This window comes from Mastigoproctus giganteus, chromosome 7 (assembly GCF_048544385.1).
Source record: "Mastigoproctus giganteus isolate SK-2022 chromosome 7, ASM4854438v1, whole genome shotgun sequence".
NCBI classification, from domain to species: domain Eukaryota; kingdom Metazoa; phylum Arthropoda; class Arachnida; order Uropygi; family Thelyphonidae; genus Mastigoproctus; species Mastigoproctus giganteus.
This window is the reverse complement of record NC_143581.1, coordinates 133,155,514-133,181,738: the sequence shown is the minus strand read 5'-3', so window position 1 is coordinate 133,181,738 and position 26,225 is coordinate 133,155,514. Positions and strand designations below refer to the sequence as shown.

General features: G+C 39.0%; 1 protein-coding gene across 3 annotated transcripts in view; it reads right to left on the bottom strand.

The window, feature by feature from the left end:
* LOC150083209 (cilia- and flagella-associated protein 52) overlaps positions 1 to 26,225 on the bottom strand; it is a 494,791-nt gene that overhangs the window by 391,719 nt on the left and 76,847 nt on the right. For all 3 annotated transcript variants that reach the window (XM_090377911.1, XM_090377913.1, XM_090377912.1), the window contains exon 4: positions 21,259 to 21,395. In XM_090377911.1, the coding sequence (XP_090234037.1) occupies positions 21,259 to 21,395 (137 nt within the window). The remainder of the gene's footprint in view (positions 1 to 21,258; positions 21,396 to 26,225) is intronic.

The following is a 26,225-nucleotide window of genomic DNA, read 5'->3' as shown; positions in this document are numbered from 1 at the left end:
ATTCAACCCTAATTCTCGGCTTTTGTTCAACAGTGACCTGTACTTGTTAAGTAATTCTGCCGGTCTCCTACTCTTAATATCATTAGTGCCAACGTGTACAACTATATCACCTTGTGTGCCCTTAAAAGATGATATTCGCTCTACAACATCATCAACCTTTGCCCCTAGCAGACATACCCTGGTCCTGTTCCACCTATCCTTTTTACAAAGCATGTTCCCCTTTTCCCTGACAATAGAGTCACCAACAACTACTAGTTCCTTCAGGACCAGCGCATTCTGCCTTGGGGGTTGCCTCTGTGTCACGTGATGCCCAAGTGTAAGCTCTGGCGTTGATGTGGGCAGCTGAGAGCTTGATGGGCCCCTCAATTTAGTTTCTTCAAGGGCATCCACCCTGTCCTTCAAGCTCTCATATCCTTCAAGGCCCCCAAGGACGCTGAGTTGTTGCCTGATATCGATACACTCCTTGCATCGCGCACAAACAAAGACATTCCCCATGGCAGTATCATGTCCCGTACCCGATTGCTCTGCAAACATCAAGCAAACAGTGCATTTTATAAGGCTGTGAGTCAGAGGACAACTGCCCCCCTCAGTTCTGCTCTGAGCCACAGCACTTCCATTAGCTTGAGCCTTTTGCTTTGCTGCTCTGGTCTGAGTCATGATTCTATTAATTTATTAATTAATTATAATTAATTATGTTATGTTATTAATTATGTTAAATATGATTAATTATGTTACGTTTGTAATCTAAGTCGTTATATGTATTTATTTAAAAGTACAATTTAACTGCTAACGAAGTTCAACTAACGCTATCTAGTACATTTTGTTGTTTCCTCTCAACATTAAGCTCATTTAATTTTGTTCTTAACTTCTCATTCTCTATAGTTAGATCTATCACTAACCTTTCCATATTGTTCCAATTTTTGGACATCTCAGCTACCATAAGATATGTCACCGTGGAGCCCTCTATAAAAGCATCTAGTATAATTGCTTTTAATACAAAAAGACAGTCAAGAATAACTGCACTACCAATTTGTTCAGAGTCTTCAGAGTCATTAAAAGTATGAGTAGAATTTAAAGGTCCTTGAAAAGGGGGAAATTTGTCTTCCAGATTTTTCTCCAACATAACTAGGGGGTTCCTTGAAACTTGCGTCGGGAACTTCAGAAAAAGTCAGTTCACCAGACAACTCAGCAATAGGAGCAATATAGTTCGACATTTTGAATGACAAAAATATGTGTGGGGGAGGATCATCAAAGCTTCCCAGGGACACGTGGCCGCCTTTTCCATTAGGCACTGTGCTAGGACTTTGTGACTAATGCTGTGTGATGTTTCACCCTGCGGCAGGACTCTTTTATGATGTTTGATTTGAGACTTCACCTGAGGGGGAGGATTATCACTTCTCTCTGACCTTGAATGGGGGTGTAACCGAATGGGCTGCAATCTAATAGGCAGAAATTCAAACTGCTGAAAATGGTGATCTTCCACAGCAGAACATGCCTGGTTCGATAACACTTATGCACAATTTGGATGCGTTAGACTGAACAGATCTGGTAGATTCTGACCTCGGGAGATGTAGAACCATTCAGCCGTTTCACTGTTACATGTGAGAACATTTAAACATTCACTTAAAGTAGAAAAATCAAGTGATTTTCAGGAGCACTAAAAACAACTGCCTCACTGTGCCATGCAGGCACACAACCATGTTCATGTGAACAGCATGGCTTAGAGGAATTGAAGGAAGAGCATTGCCATTGTGGAGCAAAACAGCTTTTAAATTTAGCTTTGATGAGTCTATGAATAGCCTCCAGTCCTGTGGGTTGTGCTCCACATTCAAAGCTGTCATCAAACCACTGACATTACAGCAGGCAACAAGGTTGTTTTCACTTTTAAAATATGGAGTCAAAGCATTCTACCTGCTCCTGTACACGGACACCCTGACAATTGGTTGCAGAAGATTCCACTGTTGGAGCCTTGATCCCAGAAGCTCTGCTTTATCTTTCAGTAGATCTAGGTCTCGAATTAGATCACTTAGTTCACCTTGAGTGATTCTGTGTGACTCACTTGGCAACTCAGGTTCTGGCACAAAATCAGGATCCTGTGATGTTGAAGGCCCAGGTTGACCATTATTCCTCACACTGTCCCCATCTTCATCAGACTCCAAAGTGTAGTCTTCGGGAAAGTGAGCTACAAGCAGATCATCCCCGAGTGCCACTGGTCGGATAGCTGATGGGATGTTGGGGGTATTCCACACACTTCCTTTTTTTTGACATGCCATGCTGAAGAAGAGGTACCATGCAGAAATAACAGTCATTTACATGATTTGAAGGCACCCTCTAAATCATTGGAATGGCAAAAGGCATTGAACATCCTTTGTTATTCAACCATCCACTGAGATTTACAGCATATGTGTTTCAGCAAATATGAGGTGCCCAGGGTTTGTCTTTATCCACTACCTTACAGCCAAAATAATGATAGCAGGCTGTCTTCACAAGTAGAGTCAATTGGCATTTGAGTGGAAAATGTCACATTACCACACACACATAACAAAAATTGTCAACGCTGTCAACACATTTACGTGGCATCCTGGCTTTTTTTTTTTTTTTTTTTACATAATTTTTGTCCATACACCTGAAAGAAAAAAAAAAAAAAAACATGGCGTATTGGTTCCTGTTTCAGCGTTACCAACCTATCTATTCTCTAGATTCCAAAATTCCCTAGTTCACCCTAAATCATAAGAGGGGTTAAATCATGAAACCAAGAGCTAACTAAATAAGAGTTTTAAATGTTATATTCGTTTTTCTCATGATGAAATTAAGAAGAATTGACTATTTTCAAGATAGAAACTTTCTTGGTGTTGACCAGTGATGGAAATTTTCAGTGAAGACCAATCAGCAGGGTGTAATTGTTTTTTTTTAAACATACTGTGAACTTGTTTAACTTGTAAAAGATACTTTTGATAGAATACCTAAAATTTAAAGCTAATTTAATAATACTTTGTTTGCTGCTAGTTTTTTATACCAGGAATTTCTGTGATTAAAATTAACTTTAGTGAATTTTGGGGTTACATTTTTTTGAAGGCAATATTTTAAAAATAACATGTGATAATTTTGGCCTAAATATAAATTTAATGTAATTATGCACCAGGATATCAAAAAAATCTCCCATGATTCCGAAAATTAAGGGGATGTGATAGGAGAGAGTAACAAAGGGGGGGCACAACTAGAGGTTTTGTTTGTTTGTTTGTTTGTTTTTTAGGAACATTAGCAACTAAGGCCATATTGCTCCGGAACATGCGGTGATCATTCCCTGACCTTTCCGCATCCTCCGTATTTAGTGGTGACGGGCTCGAACCCCGGTATAATCAAGAAGCGTGTGCTACGCACTGCTGCTCCTTCCAACCTGGCTACGGAGGTGCCGCAACTAGAGGGAGTAATACTCTTGATTTCATTATCAGTAGCGATTCTTCATGCAATAAGAATCTGCAGATAAACGAACACTAGGTGGCAGTGATCACAGTGTGCTGAAGTGGGACTTACTCAAAGAGGTAACTACCATTAGGGGTAAAGGAAAGGGAAGGCTAACACAAGTAATTATAGACCTGTGAGTTTAACTTCTGTTCCAGAAAAGTTAATGGAGGCACTGGTTAAACAAGCACTGCAGGATCATCTAGAAAAGACTTCAGTTATGGCTCGGACACAGCATGGTTTTGTTAAGGGGAAGTCTTGCCTGACCGATTTGATTAGATACTATAATGCAGTCACAAAAGAACTGGATGCAGGGAATAACTTTGATATTATATATTTGGATCTTAGAAAGGCTTTTGATACTGTTGCACATGGAAGACTGCTACACAAATTGGAGCAGTGTGGAGCATTGGAGGCAAATTGCTGCTATGGATAAAGGGGTGGTTGATGGGGAGAAGACAGAGTGGTAATCATTGGACACTGCTCATCGTGGACTAATGTTATTAGTGGAGTCCCTCGGGGTTCAGTGTTGGGTCCATTATTGTTTTCTGTATTTATAAATGATATTGATGATGGTATATCAAGCTTAATGTCCAAGTTTGCAGACGATACAAAGGTTGGCAGGGTTGTCAAGGACACTACTGACACTATGCTGCTGCAACAGGATCTGGAAAGGTTGAGCAGATGGGCTGAGAGGTGGCAAATGAAGTTTAACATTGACAAATGTAAAGTATTACATATGGGAAACAACAACCCCAGAACAATGTATCAACTCTGTGGTACTACACTGACAGTGGTAGAGAATGAAAAGGACCTGGGGGTAATTGTGCAGGCAGATATGAAGTTCTCTGAGCAGTGCAGACAGGTTGCAAGAGTAGCTCATGGTGTCTTATCAATGATATACAGGAATTTTTCTAGCAGGGATAAGGAGGTGATTATTCCCTTGTATAAGGCAATGGTCAGGCCACACCTAGAGTACTGTATAAAGGTCTGGAGGCCTCATTTCAAGAAGGATGTAGAGATGCTGGAACGAGTACAAAGAAGGGCAACAAGATTGGTGAATGGAACAAAGGGTTGCTTTTACGAAGAAAGGGGCTTAAGTTTTGCAAATTATAGTGTCTGGAGACTGGGCACCGGCGAGGTGATCTGATGTATAAAGAGATGTATAAAGCCTTGAATGGTTTGAGCATGCTCAATGCTGATGGGATTCTGCCTCTTGCTCAGAATAATCACCTGAGAGGGCATACATTCAAATTAAGGAAAGACAGATATAGGATAGATGTGCGGAAATTTGCCTTTAGCCAGCGGGTAGTTGGTTGGTGGAACAGACTTTCATCCCTTGTCGTGGAAGTTGATAGCCTAAATAAATTTAAGGCTCAGCTGGACAGGTATTTCGAACGAACAGAGGGGTTAAGTGGAAGTGGGGTTTTTTTTTTTTTTTTTGGCTGATGCTGCATAAGCTTGCTTTCTTGCATCAAATGCCTCTACTAATGCTAAATGCTAAAGTTAAAAAATAGTCAAAGTAATTTGAATATCAATTAGGATAAATAAATAAAACAGAGCTATAATAATCTTAAAGAGTTTAAGAAATTCTCCATTATATTTCTTCTGTGACCAAGACAGACCATTGAAAAGCACCGGTCTGCTTTAGGAAGAGAAGTTATTCAAAATTGAGTTCAATTTTTTTTTTAGCTAATTTAACGATTTTAACTTTTATACGGCACGTTCATTTTAATGGGTTTAATGATCTTATTATTAGACAAGATGTTTTCTGACTCTCAAGCTTATGTGGTGGTGGTTTGATGTGTTGGTGGTCGGGTTGGGAGATCTTGACTGCTAATTACAGATACATCGGACCATTCATATATCTTTGAGGGAAGGAAACTATTGATTAATAATTTTACGTCTGATTAAATTTAAGGGGGTGTTGTAATGAAGCATTCTACAAAAAAGCACTGAGGTAAATTCCTCTTTATTTCTATATATTAATACAAATGTAGAACTCATTGGGCATTATAGCTCTATTTTATTTATTTATATAACAACGAATAAATACTGTTCAAGGCTTAGACCCAAATAGATGTCAAATGGACTAATAAGACAGGTTGTTGTTGTTGTTGTTGTTGTTGTTTGGTTTTTAGTAGCATTAGCAACTAAGGCCATATTGCTCCGGGGATGTGCAGTGGTTTTGATTGTGCAGTGGTTTATTTTGATTTTGATTGTGCAGTGGATGTGCAGTGGTTTATTTTGATTTGATTATTGTCAGCAGTGACACTTCATGCGTTGAAAATATTCAGATAAAAAACCACTAGTTGGCAGGGATAACAATGTATTGATGTAGGATTTACTGACAGGTATAATTACTGTCAAGAAAAAGGGGAAGTGATTTTGCTTTTGTAAAGCTGACAGTAGTGGTCTTAGATAGCTAAATTATTTTCAATGGGTAAACTGAAACTGCAACTTCTAAATGAGAAGCATTAAGGGAAACAATCATAGAAGCTACAAAAGCTTTTCATACCAATTAAGAGAAACCATAGGCTTCTGAATCACCTGATAATTTATGTGCATCCCATGGACTTTTCTTCTCTTCCGCATGTCTCATTGCAGTGCGTCCGTAGCCAGGAGGGCAGGAACAGTAGTGCGTAGTACACGCTTCTTGATTAGATTGGTGGTTCGAGCCCGTGACCACCAAATATGGAGGATGCAGAAAGGTCAGGGAATGACCACTGCACATCCCCGGAGCAATATGGCCTTAGTTGCTAATGCTACTAAAAACCAAACAACAACAACAACCTGTCTTATTAGTCCAGTGCTTCTAAATGAGAAGCATTAAGGGAAACAATCACAGAAGCTACAAAAGCTTTTCATACCAACTAAGAGAAACCATAGGCTTCTGAATCACCTGATAATTTATGTGCATCCCATGGACTTTTCTTCTCTTCTGCATGTCGCATTGCAGTGCGTCCGTAGCCAGGAGGGCAGGAACAGCAGCGCGTAGTACACGCTTCTTGATTAGATTGGTGGTTCGAGCCCGTGACCACCAAATATGGAGATCACGGGCTCGAACCACCAATCTAATCAAGAAGCGTGTACTACGCGCTGCTGTTCCTGCCCTCCTGGCTACGGACGCACTGCAATGCGACATGCAGAAGAGAAGAAAAGTCCATGGGATGCACATAAATTATCAGGTGATTCAGAAGCCTATGGTTTCTCTTAGTTGGTATGAAAAGCTTTTGTAGCTTCTGTGATTGTTTCCCTTAATGCTTCTCATTTAGAAGCACTGGACTAATAAGACAGGTTGTTGTTGTTGTTTGGTTTTTAGTAGCATTAGCAACTAAGGCCATATTGCTCCGGGGATGTGCAGTGGTCATTCCCTGACCTTTCTGCATCCTCCATATTTGGTGGTCACGGGCTCGAACCACCAATCTAATCAAGAAGCGTGTACTACGCACTACTGTTCCTGCCCTCCTGGCTACGGACGCACTGCAATGAGACATGCGGAAGAGAAGAAAAGTCCAATGGGATGCACATAAATTATCAGGTGATTCAGAAGCCTATGGTTTCTCTTAATTGGTATGAAAAGCTTTTGTAGCTTCTATGATTGTTTCCCTTAATGCTTCTCATTTAGAAGTTGCAGTTTCAGTTTACCCATTGAAAATAATTTAGCTATCTAAGACCACTACTGTCAGCTTTACAAAAGCAAAATCACTTCCCCTTTTTCTTGACAGTAATTATACCTGTCAGTAAATCCTACATCAATACATTGTTATCCCTGCCAACTAGTGGTTTTTTATCTGAATATTTTCAACGCATGAAGTGTCACTGCTGACAATAATCAAATCAAAATAAATGATTTCCCTTGTTGTCTCTCAAACATGCTAGTCCAGAATGCAGTCATGCAATAAATTGCAAAATGTTTCTGCTGATCTACAACAAGCAACCTCACAAATGACAACAGAAGGAAAATGAAAACCATCTGTGCTAAACTGCTTGTTTGTTTTTTTTTTTTTTTTTTTAGGAGCATTAGCAACTAAGACCATATTTCTCCGGGGATATGCGGTGGTCATTCCCTGACCTTTCCGCATTCTCCATATTTGGTGGGCATGGGCTCGAACCCCAGTCTAATCAAGAAGCATGTGCTACGCATCGTTGCTCCTGCCCACCTGGCTACGGAGGCACCTGTGCTAAACTGCATGAGGTATGGCAGAAGGGTTAAGAATGACCAGAGAAAAGAGCTATTACAAGAAAATTTATTCCAGCAGTAATCACTCTGATCCTAAACAAGAAGCCTTGGCTATTATCTGGCCTCTATGCTACCTTCTCATCACTGGACATGGATCCTTATATGCAAACTTCACTCCTTTGAGATCACTGATGACCCTCACTGCTCACATGGAGACAACGACTGGGCTCACATAATATACCAGTGTCCTATTATCTCCGCAGGAATATCTTCTTAGACCAAACGAAGGACTGAAGAAACATCTCAAGTGATGAAGAAACATCTGACCAAACGAGTGATGAAGAAACATCTCGTCCTGGCTGACTGAAAGTTTAAAGAGTTTGTCCTAGTAGATATACTTACCCAACCCCCACAAAACTCTTAAAAGTACCCCACTAATAAATATACAGTAAACCCTCGCTATTCGCGGGGGTTACATTCCTGAGAAATGTCGCGAATACCGAAAACGCGAATACTGAGTTATGGCTCCCATAGTAATAAAGGGGTTCCGTTCCAAAGTATGAAATATATAAGAAAAACTAGTCTAAAATTTTGTCTATGTATGTATTATATGTACCTTCATAATATGACTGTACATGACAGTACATAGTGAAATGCAAGCATATGGCATCGAAATGAAAATAAGAAACAATTTAATATTAAATGTAATATTTATTAGAAATTTCAAACAAATCTTTCAAATCAGCGCCTTTGCTAGCAAAAAAAAAACATCCCGCCAGTGCTATCACCAGTTTCGCTAAAGTGTTGATAAAGAAGTTTTGCCTTTTCACGAATGATGAGTGAACTTAACGGAATTTTATTTTGAATTCGATCTTCTATCCACAGATTTAAAGCTTTTCCATTTTTTTTTAATTTAACATCACGTGATACAGAGCAAATTATTTATTTATTTATTTAAATTTTTGACGCAAATTGGCGCGGTTTCACGGACACTACGGCAGATTTTTTCTTCCGATTTCTTGATTGATCGTACTGTTGACTCATTGATTTTATAATGTTTTGCCACTGAGGAGACACTTTCACCATTAGAAATTTCGTCTAATAACTCAATTTTATTCGCTAGTGTCATCACCTTATTTGATATTTTCACATTTCTCTTTTTATTCGTAGCCATATTTTTGTAGGGGTTAGAAAGAACTTGACCACAATGAAGTCACTTTCTTCCGTTAACGCACTCGAAAAAGTCTGTTTTACACAGCAAAACGGTAGAGTTATCATTTTTGTAAGCATATCAATTTATAAATTGATAAATTTATTCAATTTATAAACATATAAATTAAAATCAAACGACGAAACCTTCCATGACTAACACACACTGAACAAGGATTAGCGAGAAACATCCACGCTCGCGATTTTTTCACCCCTCTCCCCCCACCCACTGAGCGCTGTTTTGACCGGGAAAGATAATTTTAGCCACGCCCATGTTTTTTATGGCGGAAAATATTCACGCCGTTTTAAAATTCACATTTTTTTTAGGTTTCATTTTATATTAAATCGGCGATCGTGAATACGCAAAACCGCGAATACAGATACCGCGAATAGCGGGGGTTTACTGTATTCCTCTCAGAATACTCAAGTAACCTAATCTTCCTTCTCAACCACCTATGCTGCTAATTGGCAAATCAACTTGGCAAACTGCAGACACTGAAGCTCATGAGCCCCAGTATGGTATTTCCTTATCTCAGGATTCAAGGTTGCAAACCCTGAACACTAGGGTAAAATCTCCTTTCAACATAACTTTTGCTAATCCCAAGTTCTGATGTAGGATCAATCTCTCTCTCTCTCTCGACTCAATGCAAACCCTGGAGACCTCAGGAGATAGGATCTCTTTTCCAATGAACTGTTGTGTTATTAGAGCTCCTTCATAGGGCCCACCACTTCATAATTTCCCTACCACATAAGTCAGACTGACCAGTACGTGGTTACCCACTTTACTCTTATATATATTGGTAACATAGCAGCACTTTTCCAATCCGGAGGAATCTCTCATGAATCCAGTAATGCCCTTGTAAACCTTGGTGGTTCAATGCATTGTCTTGCTATTCCCTTCAAAATTATTGGGTGTATACTATCAATTCCAGGAGCCTCATATGCTTTTAGGCTCCTAGAGTTGAAACCTTGTTTGGAAGTTTTTCTAATAAAGTTAAATTTCAAATTTTGTTCAGACATGAAGTGGGGAATTACATGATGAAAGACCTGAGGATTAACTCTGGGCCTGAGGGACTTTGCAAGCTTATGAGAGGGTGGAAATTTTTCCCAACATGGCTAGACTTTAATCAGTAGATGGAACGTATTTTGTAACAACAGTATTCATAAACAGAAGAGGTGCAAGGAATTTTGCTAATGAAGATAGAGAAACTGATAGTGTGAGTGGGAAGCTATCCATGCAATTATTTTCTGCTCTGATAGAATCATCTGTCTTGGCATTCTCCTTGTGCTGTGTTTTCTTAATGTTATACATATATCATGGTTTTCTCTGACTATTGCTTCTCCCTCTGCTATCTGCCCAGTTGATAGAAGCCATGTATTTTTTTTTTTTTTTTTTAACTGTCGTAGTTCCCTTTCCTTTACTGTTAACAACTGCAACCCCTTCTCCATATTTCAACTAAGGACCCTGATAACTTACTGCTACTGGTTCCTGTTTGTTATGTTGTTGTTTGTTATTTGGTTTTTAGGAGCATTAGCAACTAAGGCCATATTGCTCCGGAGATATGCGGTGGTCATTCCCTGACCTTTCCGCATCCTCCGTATTTGGTGGGCACGGGCTCGAACCCCGGTCTAATCAAGAAGCGTGTGCTACGCACTGCTGCTCCTGCCCACCTGGCTACGGAGGCACCACTGGTTCCTGTATGGTGAGTCCTGTGATGTCATCTAGTTCATATGTAATCATAAAGTCTAGAATTTTCTGACCACTGTTACAACGGTAATTCAAAAAAAAAATGAGTTACACTTGACCGTTGTAGCTCAAGAGGTATGTAACATTATGCAATAGAAAGCACATACCTTGCACTACTTTTACACAGTCGCTGAGTTTGTGTAAACGATTCTCGCAACTTGTGACTAAATGTTCAATTCCCTGATGACAGAAATCCATTCCTTGGTCATTCAGCCACCCTCTAACTGCTGTTTGCACCTGCTCATCGTTTGCAAATCGTTGTCCTCCTAGATGTTCTTTCAGCTTGCGGAAGATGTGATAGTCACAAGGCGAAATATCAGGCCTGTAAGGGTTGTCCCGAATGAGATCAACACCTTTGCTTAATTTTCCAGGCCTCTTGTTTTTCATGGCTGTTCACAAAAATCGAAATGTTTGGCAGTATGAAGCAGCATTAATTCTTGTACTTTTTGCCATAAATTCCATGTAAACAACTCCTTCACAGTCGAAAAACACAGTGGCCATGACCTTTCCTGCTGATGGTGCAACTTTGAATTTCTTCCGCACAGGCGATGTTATGTGTCTCCATTCCATAGACGATCTCTTCGTTACTGGGGTGAAATAGTGCACCCACATTTCATCTCCAGTGATGATGCGGCATAAGAAGTCATGGCCATCCACAGAACAGCATTGAAGGAAGGCTAGAGAAGACAAAAAACATTGACCTCGTTCGTCTGCCAGCGAATGAGGAACCCATCGTGCGCTCAAAACATCAAAGGCAGATATTGTTGGGATATCAGAGACGTGGTGTCACACAGATATAAGGGATGCAGAACTGCAATTTGGGGAGTACAACGTCTACAGAAAGGATAGACAGGATAGGAAGGGGGGGAGGGGTTATGCTATTAGTTAAGAAACACATAAAAACCAAGGAAGTGAAGCCAGTCGACATCGCAGTGCAGTGTTGAGTCAGTTTGGTGTGACATAAGCATTGGGAGATCAAAATTGAGAGTAGGAGTGTGCTATAGGCCTAATGACTCTGATGAGTATAATAAGGAACTGTACAGGGAAATAGAGTGGGCCAGTAACTCAGAGAGTCTTATAATGGGAGATTTTAATTTCCCAGATATTGACTGGAATTTGGGGGCTGGTTACTCACACACTAGCAGGGCTTTTGTGGATTTATTGGATGATTGTTTTCTACATCAGCATGTTCGGGAGGCAACTAGAGGGAGTAATACTCTTGATTTGATTATCAGCAGTGATTCTTCATGCATTAAGAATCTGCAGATAAATGAACCACTAGGTGGCAGTGATCACAGTGTGCTGAAGTGGGATTTACTCAAAGAGGTAACTACCATTAGGGGTAAGGGGAAGGGTTATTGCTTCCGTAAAGGCGACTACGATGGACTGAGACAGTATTTAAATTCTATACAGTGGGACCAACTGATGATGTTACCAACAGCAAATTCAAAATGGGAAGCATTCAAAGAACTTATCTTGGAAGCTACTAGGCTTTACATACCAACTAAGAAATATTGTTCAAGGTTTAGGCCAAAATGGATGTCAGATGAACTAATGAGGCATATGGCAGAGAAGAAAAATGCATGGGATACTTACAAATTAACACATGACACAGAAGCCTATGATAGATACAAGTTGATATGCAACCAAGTTACAAAGGAGGTTAGGCAGGCGAAGGCAGATTACGAGAAATCCTTGGCAAGGGATGCAAAGAAAAACAGCAAAGAGTTCTTTACTTATGTAAACTCTAGAAGGAAGGGGATGAATCAGATTGGTCCACTTGATACTGATGGGTCAACTGTTGATGATCCTGCTCAGGTAGCTAACAAACTAAATGAATATTTTGCATCGACATTCACACATGAGGAGTTATTCAGCGAGGGGAATGCCAGAGGTGTATTCAACTCTAGCAGTAAGCTACAGAATCTTGAAATAACTGGGAGTAAAGTGGAGGAGAAATTGTTGAAGATAAACACAAGAAAGGCACAAGGGTGGATGGGATCTATCCAGTTATATTAAAGGAGGCAGCAAAGGAAGTAAGCAAACCCTTAGCCATAATTATGAGAGCTTCCTTGGACTCAGGGGAGGTACCCATAGACTGGAAATGTGCAAATGTGACCCCAATTCACAAAGGAGGATCAAAGGCTGACACAAGTAATTATAGACCTGTGAGCTTAACTTCTGTTCCAGGAAAATTAATGGAGGCACTGGTTAAAGAAGCACTGCAGGATCATTTAGACAAGACTTCAGTTATTGCTCAGACACAGCATGGTTTTGTTAAGGGGAAGTCTTGCCTGACCAACTTGATTGGATACTATGATGCAGTCACAAAAGAACTGGATGCAGGGAATAACTTTGATATTATATACTTGGATCTTAGAAAGGCTTTTGATACTGTTGCACATGGAAGACTGCTACACAAATTGGAGCAGTGTGACATTGGAGGCAAAGACAGAGAAGTTGAAACTGGAGAGAAGACAGAGAGTGGTAATCAATGGGCACTGCTCATCGTGGACTAATGTTATTAGTGGAGTCCCTCAGGGCTCAGTGTTGGGTCCATTATTGTTTTCCGTATTTATAAATGATATTGATGATGGTATATCAAGCTTAATGTCCAAGTTTGCAGATGATACAAAGGTTGGCAGGGTTGCAAGGACACTACTGACACTATGCTGCTGCAACAGGATCTGGAAAGGTTGAGCAGATGGGCTGAGAGGTGGCAAATGAAGTTTAACATTGACAAATGTAAAGTACTACACATGGGAAACAGCAACCCCAGAGCAACGTATCAACTGTGTGGTACTACACTGAGAGTGGTGGAGAATGAAAGGGACTTGGGGGTGGTTGTGCAGGCAGATATGAAGTTCTCTGAGCAGTGCAGACGGGCTGCAAGAGTAGCTCATGGAGTATTGTCAATGATATACAGGAATTTTTCCAGCAGGGATAAGGAGGTGATTATTCCATTGTATGAGGCAATGGTCAGGCCACACCTAGAGTACTGTATACAGGTCTGGAGGCCTCATTTCAAGAAGGATGTAGAGCTGCTGGAACGAGTACAGAGAAGGGCAACAAGATTAGTGAATGGAACAAAGGGGTGCGCTCTTACGAAGAAAGGCTTAAGTTTTGCAAATTACAGTGTCTGGAGACTAGGCACCAGCGAGGTGATCTGATAGAGGTGTATAAAGCCTTGAATGGCTTAAGCATGCTCAATGCTGATGGGATTCTTCCTCTACCTCAGAAAAATCACCTGAGAGGGCATAAATTCAAATTGAGGAAAGACAGATGTAGGATAGACGTGCGGAAATTTGCCTTTAGCCAGCGGGTGGTTGGTTGGTGGAACAGACTTCCATCCCTTGTGGTGGAGGTTGATTGCCTAAATAAGTTTAAGGCTCAGCTGGACAGGTATTTTGAACGAACAGAGGGGTGAAGTGGAAGTGGGTTTTTTTTTTTTTTTTTTTGGCTGATGCTGCATAAGCTTGCTTTCTTGCATCAAATGCCTCTGCTAATGCTAATGCTAACAATTTGCAATAGTCAAGGTGTTTACGAACAATGAAATGAACACTGCCTATCGAAACATCCAACTCCTTTGCCATTTCTGCAACTGTCAGTTTTCGATTATTGCGAATCATTCCATCAACCTTCATCAACATTGTCTGTAGTGTTCGACATTGGACTTCCTGTTCGATCAGCATCTGTCAATCTAGTGCGACCACTTTCAAACTGTTGGAACCACTTCACTATGGCTGAACGCAATGATGAATTTCGAAACAATTCAGACATTTCGCCCATAAAAATCGTACTGTTCCCGCGTATACCTCGAACTTGGAGTAACATTCTAGCTGACGGGCCATTATGAACGCTTGCTCCTACACAACTAGCTACATTAACGAAACTCACCTACAAGGGGCGCACGATATGAACTCCATTCTGCACAGGAGCCACATTTGTTGCACAATTATACCAAGAAATGGCGACAGGTATAACTTATTTTTTGAATGCCACAACTATTTTCTCTAACATGATCTAATAAATAATAATCGTCTAGTTTGTTTGAATTTTTTTTCTCCCTCATGGTCAGTCTCCATCCTGCTTGCTCCAGTCAATAAAGGGAATATAAAACTACCCAAATTGAATGTAAGTTGGTCATGTTAAAAAAAAATGTTGAAAAAAACTGTCCCAGGATACTAAATTAAATGAAAATTTATTCTTATTCAGTGTTCAGATATTTTGAATTCATTCTTGCCCAGATTAATCACCTGAGGGGACAAATTCACACTGAGGAAAGACAGTTGTAGAACAGATGTGCAGAAATTTGCATTTAGCCAGCAGGTGGTTGATTGCTGGAACAAACTTCCATCTGTCATTGTGGAGGTTGATAGCTTGAGTACATTCAAGGCAGAACTAGACAAACATTTGGAGTGAATGGATGGGTGAAATGGAAAGGATTTTTTTTTTTTTTTTTGGCTGATGCTGTATAAGCTTGCTTTCTTGTAGCATATGCCTCTAGTAATGCTAACATTAATATATAGTTGTTACTACATATAACCTATGCACTATATAATGCATGCGTGTGTGTGGCAGTGACCATAATATATAAATCTAATATTTACTTAAAAATATGGGTAAAGAAAAGGGATACCGCTTTCGTAAAAGTGACAATGGGTTGAGACTTCGATTTTTTTTCAGTGGGACCAACTGATGATGTTAAAAGCTGTAAAGTCTAAGTGGAAATCATTCAGGGAAGTACAGCAACTCCCCGACTTGCACAATACTCGACTTTACGTAAGTTTTTGGTAGCCAGTGCAAACTTATTTTGCATCCCATAGGAATAAATGGAACGTATTTTGCATCCCATAGGAATAAATGGAGATATCGTGAAAATATCGTAGTGTGAACCCAATAACACACTTATTTTTTTTTGGTAATTCATTCCAAGACCTCGGAAAATTTCCACTATATAACTAAGCTATTTATCTCTCTAAAAGGTCATTTTTATAATGGAAATTGCGCTACACTTTCACCGTTATCATATGTTCCGTTATAAGAATCAATTTTGAACGCCTTGTGATATTTTTCTAAAAACACATTTCTGGAGGTCACTACCATAAAACAATAAAAACAATTTGCACTTTTCGGCTTATTGGGCATTTCTGTTAGTACAATCTATTATAAACAGGTAGTAAACTCGATCTTATTACATTTGCAATAATCCCAACAGTAAAGACAGACAGTATGCTACTCCAACTCGATCTAGATAAGTTGGGAAAATGGGCTGAGAGTGGCAACTGAAGTTTAACATTAACAAATGTAAAGTCTGCATATGGGTAGCAATAACCGAAGAGAAATGTACCAACTGTATTGTACTACACTCAGGAAAGAGGAAAGTGAAAAAGAACTGGGGGTAATTGTGCAGTCAAATATGAAGTTTGCTGAGCAGTGCAGATGGGCTGCCAGGGCAGGTCATGAAGTCTTGTCAATGATATATACTGTGTACAGGTCTGGAGGCCTCATTTTAGGAAGGATGTAGTTGCTAGAACGAGTACAAATAAGGACAACAAGATTGGTGAGGGGAACAAAGGAGTGCTCTTACCAAGAAAGGTGTAAGTTCTGCAAATTGGTGCCTGGAGAGTAGGCACCTGTGAGGTGATCTGATTGAGGTGTATAAGGCCTTGAATGGGTTGAGCAAGCTGAATGCTGATGGGATTCTTCCTCTTGCTCAGACTAAGAACCTGAGAGGCACAGTTTCAAACTGAAAAAAGATAGTTGTAGAATAGATGGAACAGGCTTCCATCTTTTGTTGTGGAAGCTAATAGCCTAAATAAATTTAAGGCTGAGCTGGACAGGCATTTGGAACAAATGGAGGGGTGAAATATGAGGGGTATTTTTTTTGTTTTTTGGCTAATGCTGCATAAGCTCGCTTTCTTCCATCATATGCCTCTACTAATGCTATTCCCAAAGTGAAATCACGGGCAAGATGGGTAATTATAGACTTGCCAGCTTAAACTCTGTTCCAGTGAAAATAATGGAGTCAGTGGTTAAAGAAGTACTGCATGATCATCTTGACAGGAAGGCAGTTGTAGAGAAATCACATTATAAATTTGTTATGGGAAGATCTTCTCTGGCCCACTATAACACAGTAACAAAGGAACTGGATGCAAAAATAATTCTGACATCATATACTTAATACTTCACTAAAGCTTTTGACTCTGTTCAGCATGAAAGACTCTAGCATTAGTGGAAAAGTTAGAAGACACGAAAATCTTATCCAAAGTTAAAAACTATGAGTAAGATTTCCAGTAAGTGGAAGAAGGTTATTAATGTAAGTGAAAGAAAATATAAATCATTAATAAAAGTGGAAGAAACAAAAGAACCTCAGAACAACAGCAGTAGTGGAGTGGTTAGAACACACAGAGCTGTCTACGATCAGTGAAAACTGGATATCAAATTGCAAAACACAGGGAGTAAACCATAAGGTGGCATCTTATTTAGAAAACACTGCAAAAACCACAATCAAGGATTTTAGGAATGTCAATAGTTTTCTTGAGTTTTGCCAAACCTTTCTATCAAATTTGTTCAAAGTAACATACACCAATATATCACCTATGATGGAATCCATATCAATTATCCTTGATCAGGCTGAACGTTTCGAGAAAGGTTAAGATTTGGGTGCTGAAAGATTTCTCTACTTTTTTTGGAAAAAATAATAGTAAATGCAACTGGGCAATAATTGGAAGGGAAAGATTTGTCAAAGCACCAGTAGAATAAGAAAGTGTAAAAGTGCAACACAGAATAGGAGGAAGTTCAGAAGCACTGGTTTGAATAACAAGTGCAGAAATGGCATCAGGTCCCAGACCTTCCTTGGCATCAAGACTGCTCAGAATCCTTCTAACATCCTTCTATCAGAAGACTATGGAGGGGTAGCATAGAAAGTGATTTATCAAAGTTCACTGACAAAGAGTAGGGAAAAAAGTAGAATGCTTCGTAATAATAAATAGCGTTGGCAAGAGACTACAATGCTCAACTACTACACTAACAACAGAAGAAGCAAGTTTTCAACTCTTAGCATGTTTAAAATCAAGTTTGGATTGATTATAGACTATTTTACAATTATTGTCAGCCTCCGTAGCCGAGTGCTCGGGAGCAGTAGCACATGCTCTTTGAGTAAACTGGGGTTCAAGCCCCTGACTATTAAATATGGTCCATCTGCCAACCCGCAGTGGACCAGCATGGCAGATTATGGACCATTTTCCTTAAACATGAATCACTGCAGAGGCTTCTATCCTGCAGTGATTGTAGTGAGCTCATTACATTTTGTAGGGAGCTCAAGAGTAGGCAGAAAATTAAGCTGAAGATTTGGATACAAACCTCTTGCAATATACTACATTTATAACTTGAACAGTTTAGCAAATTTATTGGAAAAACCAGGATATTGCTCCGGGGATGTGCAGTGGTCATTCCCTGACCTTTCTGCATCCTCCATATTTGGTGGTCACGGGCTCAAACCACCAATCTAATCAATAAATTTTTTTCCAATAAATCCAGATTTATTGGAAAAAGCACACAGAGAGGAATTTTTCTCAGTTTTCCATCCCAGGAAAAGATGAATATTTATAAGTGTGGACTTCAAAAACTGCCATCAGGTGGCTCTGCTGGTGTTTAGCATGAAGAGTATTGATCACGCACAGTATATTCTTTCAATCTCTGTTTTTTTTTTTTGATAGTAACATTAGCATTAGCAGAGACATATGATGCAAGAAAGCAAGCTTATACAGAAGGCCTGGCCAACCCGCGGCCCACCAGATGATTTTTATATCAGTGGGAAATCATTCACTAGCTGCACTAGGCATGATAAGTAATGAGAAATATAATACTAGACTAGCTTTATTTTTCAAACCGGAAACTCTGCAGATGGAAATAATTGATTTACAGTGCAACAATGAATTAAAACACATTCACACCACAACATCAAAAATCAACTTTTAGAACATGTATGTGACAGCAGAAAAGTATCCCAAATTATGATTTTTTTTTGCACAAAAAATTGTGAGCACCTTCAGATCCACATACGTTTGTGAAACTTTCTTTTCAAAAATGAAATTTATTAAAAGTAAGTCTCGAGCTTCAATAACACACAAATTAAGGTGTGCAACTACCAATATTGATATTGAAGTAGATTTTTAAAAAAATTTTAAATTGAGTGATCGCAAAAAAAAGCAAATATCTCATTGATGTAGATATATAATAAAAATGAATGAATAAATTAATTTTTAAGGCTTTTTATTTTTAAAAGGTTTTTTTATTTTGTGTGGCCCACAGAAAATTTGCAATTCATCAAGGTGGCACCGCAGAACGATTTGGGTTGGCCAGACCAGACCTGTTATACAGCATTAGCCAAGAAAAAAAAAAACTTCCCATTTTACCCCATCCAATCACTCCAAAAGTTTGTCCATTTGTTCCTTGAATTTATTTAAGCTATCCACTTCAATAATGACAGATGGAAATTTGTTCCAGCAATCAACCTTGGTGGCTGAAGGCAAATTTCCACACACCTGTTCTACAACTGTCTTTCATCAATTTGAATTTATGTCCCCTCGGGTGCATAATCTGATCAGGAAATTGTGATTTGTATATTTATAACTGGTTAGCTCTCATACTTATTTCCTTTTAAAAATATTTTGTACACATGTGGCTTAGTATTAGTATTAGTAACGGCCGTATGGTGCAAGAAAGCCTATGGCTTATGCTGCACCAGCCAAAAAAAAAAAATCCGAACAAAACAATGATAAAAACAAAAATTAAATAAATAAATAAATAATAATAATTAATAAATAAATAAAAATAATAAAATGAAATAAAAAATAAATAAAAAGGAAATTAATCCTATCATCCTATGCGCTTCCCTTACCCGAAAGTACTATCCAGATGACCTTTGAATTTCCCCAAACTGTCGGCCTCTACCACCCATGAAGGCAACTTATTCCAGTAATTTATAACTCGCTGGCTAAAATAAAACTTCCTGCAGTCCAATCTAAACATTTCCCCCCGTAACTTGAATTTATGTCCCCTAGTTCTAGCATCATTTGTAATCTTGAAAATTTTGTCCTCATTCATTTTACTGATGCCTCTCAGAGCCTTAAACACCTCGATCAAATCTCCTCTAAGGTGTCTAGTTTCCAAACTCTGCAACCCACATATTCGAAGTCTTTCTTCATAAGGACGCCCTTTTGCCGATCTCACCAGGCGAGTTACCCTTCTTTGCACCCTTTCAAGAAGCTCGATGTCTTTCTTTAGGTGCGGTCTCCATACTTGAACACAGTATTCCAAGTGTGGTCTAACATAAGCCTTATATAATGGGATTATCACGTCCCTATCTCTACTTGCAAAAGTTCGATAGATCATCGATAGGACACCATGGGCCTTCCTTGCAACCTGTTTACAGTGCTCAGAGAATTTCATGTCTGACCGTATCGTAACACCCAAGTCCCTTTCCTCCAGTACTGGGTTTAGTTGAACTCCACCAAGTGAATAAGTTATTTTGGGATTACTGTTTCCCAGGTGTAATACCTTACACTTTGTTGGATTAAAGCACAGCTGCCATTTTTCTGACCATTCTTGAAGTCTATCTAGGTCTCTCTGAAGAAGCTCAGCTTGACAGTGATCATTAACTACTCTACCAATTTTAACATCATCTGCAAATTTAGACATCACGCCCTCTATCCCTTCATCAATGTCGTTTATGAAAATTAAAAACAACAGTGGTCCTAATACTGATCCTTGGGGAACCCCACTTCTTACATCAACCCAATCTGAGGAATAGCCATTTATCACAACCCTCTGCCTCCTGCCCTGAAGCCATCCTTCTATCCATCTAAGGATTTTCCCAGTGATTCCAACCTGTTCCAGCTTATAAAGCAACCGCTCATGTGGGACTGAGTCAAAAGCTTTGCTGAAATCTAAATAAACAATGTCGAAATTATTCCCTAAATCCAGCTCGTGAGTGACCCTTTCAAAATAGCGAACCAGGCTTGTCAGAGTTTAGTTTCTTTTTCCACAAGTATTTGCTTTTTCGAAACATATCACAAAAAGGGTAGGAACCATTTTGTAGGTGGAGTTATTATACATTATACAAATGAAATCACAAAAATCATGCACATGGTACATTGTTTTGTTTTTGTGTTTGTAAACAATTGCATAAACAATAACCCTATTAATAGCCAATTTGTACACAAAATGTGTGGTACGTTGGCATACCTTTCCAGAAGAGAAAATATGAATATATACAATCCATTGTAAAAATCATAAAACTGTCTTTATAAAATTGAAATTCTAAAAGGGTCAAATTCAAAAACCCTTCACTGTACTGTAGCATGAGGATAAAATGCAATGCTAATCAATTTCACCAACCTTAAATAATATAGCAAGAAATTGCAATTAAATTATTAAATTATTAAATTATTTCCTACCTTTAAATTTATCTATTTTTTTTAATTAATACAAACTGAAGTTTAAGTCTAACTTACTCTAAAGATATTAACACATTTTAGGAAAAATCTATTCAAATGCATAAATATGTGAAATAGGCCCTTTAGTTTGCAAACTGTGCAAATCAGCAGCAAATTTGTGCAATAAGACCGATGTACAAATTTTAAATAAATACCTTCTGCAGTCCTGTCCACCTAGGGAAATAACATAATTACTTTTAGTGGAAAATGTTACTGCTTCTACTTTTGCTTTGTGGATATTGTGACTTCCATATTTGTCTTTTTTTTTATAATCCCAAACAATAACATCAGCCTGAAAATAATAAATACAAAAACTATTAACAAAGTTATAAGCAAATGCAAGTTAGTAAGATCCAATAATCAGTAACTTTCTGTCTGTCCATTTTTTTCCGTCTCTGATACAGTACTGCACTCATAAAATAATTTAAGTTTAAACATAAATTCTCTATAACCATTGGCCACAGGGCCAGGGGCAAAATAGTATGTCAGCCAGGAGTAAAAGTTATTATTATTATTAGCCATATGGTGCAAGGAAGCCTTATGCTTATGCTGCACCAGCCAAAAAAAATTCCCAAGTTACCCTGAGAGAGAGAGAGAGAGAGAGAGAGAGAGAGAGACAAGTAGAAAGGAATCACCAAGAAAGAGAAGAATGATGATATCCAGCTCAAGACCCTGGGTGTGCCAAGCCCATACTCACCAGATGTGAGCCCCTTGGGGAAATTGATGCTGTTGTACAGCAGATATCATTTTTTATGGGCACAAAAGGTAATACTGTTGTACAAATTGGAAGTAATGACATTAAGAGCAGGAGATATTTAGACTTACTTCACAAGTACAGGGAAATGTTGTAAAAAATATCATTAGCTAGGGTTTAATTTGAACGTGTCTGCAATCCTGCTGAGACATGGAGTATATGACAAGAGCCTTATCAATCAATATAACTGGATATATCCCATCTACCCCAGGTGCCTTTCTTATGTTCAACTTCAACAATTTCACTTCCACTTTGCTCTCTGTTATTACAAAATCATTTAACTCCCTGTTAGAGTTTGATGAACATCTGGCTGTCTCCTCCTTGAATAACTCATGTGCGAATGTAGATACTAAATAATCATTCAGTTTGTCAGCTACCTCAGCAGGAGCATCAACAATCGAACCATCAATATCAAGTGGACTAATCTGATTCATCCCTTTCCTTTCCAGAGTTTACATAAGTAAAGAAGACTGATGTTTTTCTTTGCATCCTTTGCCAAAGATTTCTCATAATCTGCCTCCACTTGCCAAACCTCCTTCGTGACAGCTAGCATACCCTTCTGTGTCACCATATAATTTATATGTATCCCATGCATTTTTCTTCTCTGCCATCAGTCTCATTAATTCATATGCCATCCATTTAGGTTTAAACCTTGAACAGTATTTCTGAGTTTGGACAAAAAGCTTCCAAGATTACTTCCTTGAATGCTCCCAATTTAGAATTTGTTGTTAGTAACATCATCATCACTTGGTCCCATTATATAGAATTTAAAAACTGTCTGAGACGACTTTAGTCACTTTTACAAAGGCAAAAACTCTTCCCTTTATCTCTGATAGTCATTATGTTTGTTTGTTTGGGGATTTATTAGATGCATTGCCAACTATGGCCATAGTGCACCAGATGGTCGTTACATCTTTAAGTAAATCACACATCAGCAGCACACTGTGATCACTGCCACCTAGTGGTTCCTTTACCTGCAGATTCCTAATGCACAAATAATCACTGCTGGTACCCAGATTAAGAGTATTACTCCCTCTTGTTGCCTCTCAAACATGCTGCTGTAGAAAACAATCATCCAATAAATCCACAAAAGCCTTGCTAGTGTGTGAGTGACCAACCCACAAATTTCAGTCAATATCTGGGAAGTTAAAATTCCCATTATAAGACAATCTGATTTACTGGCCCACTCTATTTCTCTGTACAGTTGTTCATTGTACTCATCACAGTAATTAAGCCTATAACACACTCCTACTCTCAATTTTGCTTTCCTAGTAGTTATGTCACACTAAACTGACTCAACATTGCATTGTCCACCAATGTCAACTGGATGCAGTTCTTTTTCTTTCTTTTTTTTTTTTTTTTTTTTTAAATCTTCAAATAGGCCTCTGGGGTTGGGAAAATTCATATTCACAAGAATTACAAACGTATACCAACCGTTGCTCAAATAATTACTTTTAATTTACTTTAATACTGTAAAATATACATAGAACTAATGAAATAAAACTTTTCTTTAAATTAATGTAGAATAAAAATATACAATCTATTTACAATACATATAAAATATATATACGATATATAAGAATTTATAAGAAAATAAAAGCAATAAAATAATGAAAATAAAACCACTCAAATACCGATAAAACAAAGAGACTAAAGCCACTAAAATCCCGAAGCTTTCAGAGGCATCTGCCTCCTTTCTCAACAGTAAGATTTTTATGGTACAACACATCCTTAAATAACAGCAGGCTCACGGCTCTCAGCACTGGTTCCACTGGAGCATGCCAGGCGGAACCGATCATCCCATCCGAGAATCACCGACTCAAAGAGGGGATGAATACGAATTCCCCTGTCTCTGTTAATGGTACTGTTCCCAAAAGAACAAATCCACAAGCTCACAAGCCACTTGTGGTCCCAAAACCTATGTGCATGGTCGACGATGACAGCTTCGTCCGGGAAGATCTGATGATGCTTCTCCCAATAATGTTCCGCTACAGCGGACTTCTCATAATCCGCAGATTTTATAGCATTCGTGTGTTCCCCCAGATGATCTTTGAACCACCGCCTCGTTTCACCAACATAACACTCCCCACAATCCGGGCATCTAATCTCATAAACAACCCCACTACTAATATCCCTTGATATGGGGTCCTTAACCCGAGACACAACTGTGTGCAACCTCTGTCCCGGAAGTTGCACACAGCGTGTCTGGCAGTCACGTAATACCCGTGCTATACGTTCCGTTAGGCCCAGATAGTAAGGAATGTATGCAGTGGCAACCGGCGTGAACAGCTCTCTTTGAACAGCTCTCCCTTCTCAAACTCTACTCCTCTAATAAATTTGTTCAAGATCCTCTGGGGGTAACCACATTTCTTGAGGTCCGCAGTAACACGTATCATTTCTTCATTTCTATCCTCGGTGGTGCTGCAATGGGACCCAACCCTATCCAACAATGCCTTAACGACACTGTTCTTATGATGGTTGGTTTGGGCCATGTTATAGTGTGTATATTGGCCTCGGCACATGGGCTTCCTGTATACTCTAATTTTTAGCCGGAGGCCTTCCCTATAAACCAACACATCGAGGAAAGGGAAGGTACCCCCTACTTCCACCTCCAAGGTAAATTGAACGAACGGGGAGCAGCTATTTAGAAAACTAAGAACCTCATCTTCTCTCCCCCCTCCGAATAATGGTGAACGTATGATCAACATATCTTTTCCACGTGCGCATGGGAGAATTTAATCTATCAAAAACCCTGATTTCCAGCTCCACCACAGCTAAATTTGCTATGATGGCACTGATGGGAGACCTCATTGCCACGCCATGAACCTGCTTGTACATTGTATCCTGGAACACCATAGCAGTGCTTGAAAGACAAAGGATATTTGTAAGGGGGTTGAGCTTTGTCTTTCAAGCACCACTATGGTTCCTGTTCCTTCTACAGTTTATGTAAGTAAATAAGTCTTTGCTGTTTTTTTTGCATCCTTTGTTAAAGATTTCTTGTAATCTGCCTTTGCTTGCCTAACCTCCTTTGTGACTTAATAACAGCTCTAATGATAACAATTGATTCGAATTCTATTGGAATGAGCAGCAGCCCGAAAAGTAAGGTGCTGGGGATTTCCAGGACTGATGGGAGTCATCATGGAACAATTAAATACACATGCTGTGTTAGGATAACTAAGAGTATGAACAGGTGCATGCTTCCATGTACACCAATGCCAGGAGTTTAGTAAATAAATTTGATGAATTTGAGGTGCTGATCAAGATATCAAAAGCAGATATTATGTTGTGATATCACAGACATGTCCCACAGATATAAGGAATGCAGAATTGGAATTTGGGGAGTGAGTGCAGTGGGTACAGAAAGGATAGACAGGATAGGAAGGGAGGAGAGGTTATGCTGTTAGTTGAGAAACACACAAAATCTAAGGAACTGCATCCATATTTACAAGAATTACACACATACACCAACCGTTGCTGAAATAATTACTTTTAATTTACTTTAATACTGTAAAATATACATAGAACTAATGAAATAACAAAACTTTTCTTTAAATTAATGTAGAATAAAAATATACAATCTATTTACAATACATGTAAAATATATATAAGATATATAGGAATTTATGAGAAAATAAAACCACTAAAATACCGATAAAACAATGAGACTAAAACCACTAAAATCCCGAAGCTTTCAGAGGCATATGCCTCCTTTCTCAACAGTAAGATTTTTATGGTACAACACATCCTTAAATAACACCAAGCTCATGGTTCTCAGCACGTGGTTCCACAGGAGCATGCGCACTGGAACCGGAAATGGCTCGAGAGCGTGCCAGGCAGTACCGATCATCCCGTCCGAGAATCACTGCCTCAAAGAGGGGATGAATATGAATTCCCCTGTCTCTGTTAATGGTCCTGCTGCTCTGGTTTCTGGCAAACTGAATGAGTATTTTGCATATAGATTCACACATGAGGAATTCTTTAGAAAGTGGATGCCAGAAATTTATCAATCTTTAACAGGGAACTCAATGATTTTATAATCATTGAGAGGAAAGTAGGGGAGAAATTGTTGAAGTTAAACACAAGGCAAGGCACCTGAGGTGAATGTGATCTAATTATATCAAGCGAAGCAGTGAAGGAAATAAGCAACCTCTTAGCTATAATTATGAGAGCATCCTTGAATTCAGGGGAAGTCCCTGCAGTCTGGAGATGTGCAAATATACCCTTAATTCACAAATTGGTTGGATACTACGATGGACAATTTGGTTGGATACTACGATGTGGTCACAAAGGAACTGGAGGCAAAGAATAATTTTGATTAATGTCCAAGTTTACAGATGACACAAAGGTTGGCTGGGTGGTTAATGATGG